Genomic DNA, 7826 nt, shown 5'->3' with positions numbered 1-7826 from the left:
GGTCAATAGATTTTTTTTTAATTCTTCAGCAGGGAAATTTGAATAATTAAACATTTAAGCATAGCAGAGACTTGAAGCTGTTCACCTGGAACCACCATGTCCCAGACTAATAAACTTCAGATCTTTGGCTTCAGAAAATTGCTACAAAACACCTCCTCTTCCATTTCAAAATTTATTCAGCCACATGGGTTATTTCTGGATTAAGCACCTTCAGGTTATAATAATGTGTTCCATCTTTTTAAAAAAAGGTTCTGCTGCCACCCCACTCACACCCCCTCCAAAACCTGTTCCCCTTCCCACATCTAATGATTTTAGGATCTAATCTGTAACATGTGCTAATTTAAGAGTAATTCCTTCCTGTAAGTTTTTGTTTCACATTTTCTAAATGTATTACATAATGTTCTAATACATTAATCACCATCTCATGTCATAGCAATTTTATTAAAAGCTTATACTTACAAATATGCATTCTGAAGGGATTTCAGGAATTTTTGCAATTTTCTCTGAACTAGGCTTGTTGAACCAATGGTAACAATGCTTGAGCTGTGTAAAGCAGCTTCCAGCAACAAAGTATCTCTACACAATATATCTTGTCAACTCAGTCATGGATTCTTCTTGTGTTTAGTCCCAAAGAGTTATAAACAAGTTAGTTTTATCACAATAGGTTGTGATAAAATACTTAACACAGCCCTATTAAGTTACTGTACCTGATACAGTTCCAATTCCAGAAGAAATTCCAAAAGATAATTCCCCTTACACAAAGTACTGGAAAATCTGTTAGCTATTTTGCAGTTAGTGTTTGCTTATTAATATGGTATCATCTTGCTGAACTCCAAGACTTGGTACCATGAGGTATTTTTCCACATAAAATTGCTAATGCCAACAAGATTGTCAAAAGGGGATTATCATTATTAAAAATATTAGGCGGTAAGGAATGTAATTACTACAGTGTTTGAATATGATAACTGCTAATCACAAGTAGAATCCTGGTACAAATCTCATTTCCAGTATACAAGAAAGGACACAAAACCTTTTAAACATAATTTATATACATTTATGGCTTTATACAACAGTAAAGGATTGTTCTTGTGTCTGTAGGTACATCAGGCACTTCTCTGAAAATATCCAAATATGAACTTTAATTCTGCGATGTTACTGAATAAGAGCAGTGGAACACACAAGTGCTGTTACACCACCCACGAGTAAAATAAGCCATATTTACAAGCCATTCTCTGGTGATATTGCTGGTTTGTGGAACAACCCTCAAAAAGGAGGCTAGTTTTAATGCCAAGGTTTGTTTGTTTGTTTGCATAAACCACGCTGCATTTTTACGTAATGATTACAAAAAACATGACAACATCTTATCTAAAAATCAGTTATAAATTAAGAATCCTAGCAATTTCATAATGAAAATATGAACTTCAAATCAGTAAAAAAATAAAAAAGTACTAACATACATCCAGTGGTTTAACAAGTGCAAAATTTATACTATTTTAGAATTGGTCCAATTTTAAGTTCTCTCCTCTTCTTAGGGATGCTCTGTTGATTTAAGCCAATAATAAGCAGTACAACTTTTGCTTATAAATGTAGGCAATTTGTCAGTTTATCAAAGCAGAGCTTTCCAATTAATGCACCTACTACCTAAACATATATCATATAGCTATATTATGGAAACAATACATCTTTATATTTAAAATATCTGAACAGCTCTATAATACAATATACTTTTAATAACAGTACAAACCAGAGAAAAGTCAAAACCAAAGCTGCATAGGTAAGATTATCTGCACAATTCACAAAGCAATCATTTACAATAATTCTGACAAACTAATTTACTCCAAAAGTTCAGTACTTTTACTTAAAAGAATTTATTACTAGAGGTCACATAATGTTTGCTTTCAAGACAGACAACCTACCCTTCATTAGATTTCACAGTATCCCACAGTTACAAGCAAAAATATTAGAACTTTGACACACAAACAAAATAAAAAGAAAATGCAGAACCAAAATTCCCACCATCTATAAGTATCTATTCTGATAATGATCAAACAGGACTTCCTGCAGCCTATTTTAATTAAAGAACCGTTGCATTCAAGTTCATCATAGCTATAAAAAAAAGAATATATTTGTAAGTTATACAGTAGCAATAAAATTATAAGAGGTAAATTGTTAAATGTAGCATGTTCAGCTCCTGCGCCAGAGGGTCGAATTTCAAAGGGTCCCTCTTTTTGCACGCAAAATTGGCACATAAAAGTCAAATAATTATATGACTCAGTACTTCACTTACTCTAGTCAACTGCCATTGGACTGCACATGCACCAAAAAGGAGGCTCTTTGGAAACTGGTCCCACAGAGTCTTCTGCTCATGCCATGGCCAAGAGCTGTGATTACATTTCAAATATAATTAATTTGATAGGGAAGATATTAGACAAATGCAGGCTGTTTTAGTGAACTGCCAGCACTGAGCGCACACTGTAATTAATACCATAGACTTTTTTATATTTCCTTAATCTTCTCTCTCCTGGCACGTCCCACAAATGATCATGGAGAATGACGATGGAGAAGATGGGAGTTAAAATAGGATTATAATCACTTTCCAGTTATGGATCACTTGAAAATAGTACAGCAGAAAAATTCATTTCCATCTCTAGACCTATTATAAAAGTTACAAATATTGTAAGTGCAGAATAAAAATCCTTGGTTTTTTTGGTTTGTTTTTGTTTTTTTTTAATACAAATGATGTGCAGTAATCAGTGGCAGGCAGGCAGGTTTACCTCCCCGTTCATCCCTCAAAACACACTTTAACTATGTAAATACAGCAAATATTTACCAAGTAAAGGCCCAATCCTATAAACCCTCAAATAGCTGTCAATGGGCCTAATCACCTAAAGGTAAAGGTTTGCAGGACCAAAGCCTTAGTAACTAAAGCTATCCCTTCTCCTTAAAACTCTTGTGCTTATGTAACTTTGCTATTTCATTAATCTTCCCCACTCCCAGAAATGGAGAACAAATATGTCCTTGCCCTGAAATGTTATATAATGGAAGTTTTATCCCCCATGTAGTTTTATAGTAGAACTTTCAACCCCCCTAAAATAGGGTGTGATGATAAAAATGCTGACAGACCCTAAAAACTAATGCTAATGGAAATTCTGTCATTAACTTTACCAAAATGTGAATGTTCTTAAAACAAAGATCCTGCTTTTGAGTCCACAAACATTATGAGACCTCCATGAAATAAATACAACATGAAGCACAGTACAAGCATCTAACAATGAATACTTAAGACTTTGTGGTAGTCAGGGTTAAAATGGTAATAGAAGCTGATGAAGTTTCTAAAAATGCATATATAAAACCGATTAAATATTTCCTAAACATGAAACGGAAAATGTCTGTCTATACACATCACTCTTCTGCCAAAAAATATGGGACAGAAATGTTTTGTATTCAAGGTACTCATTAAGCTTTTGTCTTTCTTTAGTAGCACTCTAAGGTGCTAAGCAAATATATAAAAATGTTCACTTCATCCAGTTAAAATGCTGTATAAATGAAGGTTATGAATGCTGCCAGATTTTAGATTCTGTAAATTTTTAGGTAGGCTATATAACAAAGTAGACTTTAATTATAAGAACAAAATAGCTTTATAACTATTCCAAATATTCTCTCAAGTCCAACAATAACATTCATTAATCTGGAAATCAGACCCACAAATATTTTTGCATAAATTTACATAATGAAAAGATCGGTAACATACCAATTGCCATTTAATCTATTGTTTGTTTTGAACATTTGACTATTCAATGAGCTTAGCTGGATCTTATTTACCAGGCCGCTCTTTTCTCATATGAAATGTGTATCAATTTTAACAAATACAAGGCAGTTCATACAGCTGCAAAACAAAGTCCACAGTTATCTCAATTCATCAGTTCAGCAGAACACAGGTAACTTCAATAAAAGTTAAACTTACTTATGGCATGAGACCACCACAGTATTACAAGAAGTTTATAGGGATTTTTCTGGACCAAACATATTTTTAAAAAGAACATCTACAGCTCATACTGTACAAAAACCGAAAGCACAACATGATGCAAAAGTATTTTCTGTGATTATATGGTGTAGTGAATTTGGCACTTCAGAGTAATAAAATTTCCAATGGCACAGTTCTTATCTACAGCAGCACATAACCTGCAAACACTGGGCAAACATCCTGTACAGGAAAAGTCTGTTTGCTGCCAATTCTGACAAAAGGAAAAAATGAGAACAGTTTATCAAGAAAACTAAAAGAAGGGCGAAGGACATCTTTGGACTACTTTTCTCAGTTCCTGTTGTCAGACAAGTCCGAAGAGCTTTAAACTGTAGCCTAGGAAAAAAACAGAAAAAACACAATGAAACAAAATTAATGTTCATAAATAAGCAAAAGATATAGAATACGTGCTCCAAATAGCTCTAAGTCAGACAATAATGAAAACTTCCACTCTATTGTTATTATATATATTTATTTTAATACTACTGGCTAGATGTCCAAAACTACTACTCTACCTGTAGAAACAAATGCTAGAAGTCTGTATTAGGTATCCTCATTGCATATGCGTAAGTCTAATGTAATTTACAACCCATTTAAAAAGCTAGCAAGTTAGACAACAAAGTGATGGTAGATGCAGGCACATGACACACTGGAAACCATTAAAACTTTAAGCATTTCCAAATCTGTTAAAGCCTGTACTTTTCCTTTAAATTCATTTTCAGATTTTTTTTTAAAAAAATAGTATGAGAATTTACCTTGTGCTAACTCCTAGCCCGACACCCAGCTGTGTGTGGTGGTCTTTACACTGTGTGGAAAACTTTGGTTAGGCAACACACTGTCAAAGTTAAAATCTAATGTTTCTCCATCCATAAGGTCATTACGAATAATTGACTCCATGTCACAGTCCAACCGTTCAATTAACATGTCATCTAAATCACTGGGAAGCTTCTCCTGGTGGAGAGAAACAATTCCCACTCTTCCATAGCCATTGCAACTGTTAACAGCAGCATAAGGGTTCATTGTGTTCATATGCATTGGGTGACTCATAGGCACTTGTAATGAAGTTTTCACTGTGGACAAACGATTTAAACCTGAAGTATGTGACATGGTGTTCACTGTGTGTGACAAGGCACGACCATTAACTGCAACTGTTGGCTGATTACGTCCTTGGTGTGGGTGGGCACTGGGAGACATCATTTTGTTGTGGGATGGTTGATTACCATATGTTGATATCACTGAATCTGTGACCATCAGCACATTTTGGCCCAATACTCTACCACTAGGTTGAGAAACACCAGTATCTACTGATGTCAAGATATCATTGTGCGGCGGAGAATCAGAAGTTAGTAACTCCTTCAGGAGTCCTGCAGGACAGTTATATTGGCTGATCGTTCCATAGCTTGATTTACTGTCTTGAAGAGTTTGCATAGGCATCTGGGGCAAAGAGTTCATGCTAGCTTGAGCATATGTAAATTTTCGGTAGTCTGGATTTGGTGAACCTATACTTGTGGTTGGTGATGCAAATGAATAACCTGGTGTTTGCTGCATCATTGTAGCTGGTGAAGACTGGGTCGATACGGTCAGTGATGTACTAGGTGACAAGAGGTTGAGATTATCCAAAAGATTCTCCATATTTTCAGAATTGCTCATCTCTGAAAGGCTGGGTAGAGTAGAAGCCATTTTGGTTGCTGATGAAGGATATACCATAGAGTGCACATCCCCATCTCCAAGGTCATCTTGTTCTGGTAAGATTGGAGAAAGCCTTCCACTAATTGTACTAGCATTAGAGCTAGTTCTAGGTCTAAAGGTACTCCAGTTATCAAAGTCATCATTGCTGTGAGAGCTGGGGCTTGCAGGCCACTTTGAAAACTGTGATCCTGGGCTGTCTCCATTTCCTTCTTGGCCTGACTGAAGGGCTGCCTTTTTCTTGGCAGCTCTTCCTCTGCTTTTCGCAAACTTGCTGTTGTTGTCCATGGATGCGGCTCTTCTCCTAGGTGACTTTCCACTCTTTCCTCCTTCAGGGTTGAGCATCCACCAAGAACTTTTTCCTGTTCCCTCATTCTGCACCCTTATAAACTTGCTGTGCAGTGACAGGTTATGACGAATTGAATTCTGAAAGATAAAATATGGAATAAGAAAAGGGCCAGTTCTCTTTATCTCAGCATGTAACACTTAAATGAGCAAACCATTCTGATGCTACTTGTCTGAAAGATGCTATAAAAATAACTGACTGAATTACTGTACAAATCTCAAGTTTCCAAAGCACCCAACTTAACTGCTGTACCCAGTATCTTTTTTTTAGGAAAGGAATATTTTGCTTAATACCCTTAATGTAACCTATATTTCAAAACATTTTGTGCATCAAATCTCCTTAAAACACAACCAGTGGCACTATGAGCAGGTTCTGCTAGAAATCCTTATTTAAATGATTTTAACTCCTCCATAGGAGAAAAGAAAAATCCCTTCAATGTTTCATTTAGTTTGAAAACCTAAGTGTAACAGTAAAGCTTGGAAGGGTGCTAGTTTAGAAATATACATATTGGTTCAAAACTGGCTTAAACGAGTTTTGTCATATAATTTATCATATGTTTTAATTGCATTTGACATGATAAAAAGAAGAAGAATTTGGCATGTGCCAAAGGCATCAATTTGAAACATGATAAGAGGACACCAAAATCAGAAAAATTCACTGAAGAATTTTGCATGGTGTCAAGTATCAGGAGGTAGCCGTGTTAGTCTGTATCCACAAAAACAACAAGGAGTATGGTGGCACCTTAAAGACTAACAGATTTATTTGGGCATAAGGTTTTGTGGGTAAAAAACCTCATTTTGGTTTTTTACCCACGAAAGCTTATCCCCAAATAAATCTGTTAGTCTTTAAGGTCCCACCAGACTCCTTGTTGTTTTACTGAAGAACTGGTTCTCAACTTGATTGTACAAGTCCCCACTAATGTGTAGCCTGCATTTGGGCAATTTTATTAAACAAATGGATTTTTTAACCCCGTACATGAGCAACTGTTTCCTTTCTATCTATCTATCCCTCTCATCACACATACTACCCTGCAGTAATATATCAGCTTCAGGAGGGTTACTCCTAAACAAAGACGATTTGAATAATTATACTTTTGTGACAAAATACGCATTAACACAAACCGTTTATTCACCGGTTCAAAAATTTACCCTTTACAAAAACGCCTAAATGCAGGGCCTCATATGAGACTGGATTCATTACAATTACATTACATTACACATTACAAAGTAAAAACCTATTTTTCTGTAACGTCTTTTTTATTTTAAATAAAACTCAAATTATGCTAGAAACATGGGATTGCTGTAAAATAGCAACTACAAGGAATTCCAGAGTTTATTAATATCAATGTTGTGGACAGAACTTTAAAGCTAAAGCATGACCCAGCCTCAACAATACAATCATGTAAGCCCCAACCTGCAAACACACACAAGTAGTCCTCGTTGAACTCTCAGAATCTATTCACGTGCATAAGTAATTTCAGGATAAGGTCCCAAGTTAAACAGATAAAAATTGCAATTGCTAAACAATGAGGAAGGAGGGAAGACAAACAGCAGAGAGGAAACATGACTCATGGAGAGTTAAACTTCATCCTTAAAACCATCTTTTCTCCTTGAACATTTTAGTATGTGGAATTAACTATTCTAATACCCAAAGGCACAAAGAGTTAAAGGATGACAGGGCCGCCCAGAGGATTCAGGGAGCCTGGGGAAAAGTGGGGGAGCTGCGGCACTTGTACTCACCCGGCGGCGGTCCGGGTCTTTGGTGGCATTTTGG

The 7826-nt window shown here is 35.8% G+C and overlaps 1 protein-coding gene across 1 annotated transcript in view; it reads right to left on the bottom strand.

Annotated features, from left to right (window-relative positions):
• Window positions 1-422: 422 nt before the first annotated feature.
• The window catches only part of FOXO1 (forkhead box O1), a 92539-nt gene continuing 85135 nt past the window's right edge, over window positions 423-7826 (bottom strand). Inside the window, exons 2-3 of the mRNA XM_045014883.1 lie at window positions 4777-6133; window positions 423-4357 (exon numbers count right to left, since the gene is read on the bottom strand). Of these exons, the coding sequence (XP_044870818.1) occupies window positions 4790-6133 (1344 nt within the window). The 3' untranslated portion in view covers window positions 423-4357; window positions 4777-4789. The remainder of the gene's footprint in view (window positions 4358-4776; window positions 6134-7826) is intronic.

Source organism: Mauremys mutica, chromosome 1, assembly GCF_020497125.1.
Source record: "Mauremys mutica isolate MM-2020 ecotype Southern chromosome 1, ASM2049712v1, whole genome shotgun sequence".
Taxonomy (NCBI): Eukaryota; Metazoa; Chordata; order Testudines; family Geoemydidae; genus Mauremys; species Mauremys mutica.
Note: the sequence above shows the minus strand (reverse complement) of the source record. Positions and strands in the feature narration are given on the sequence as shown.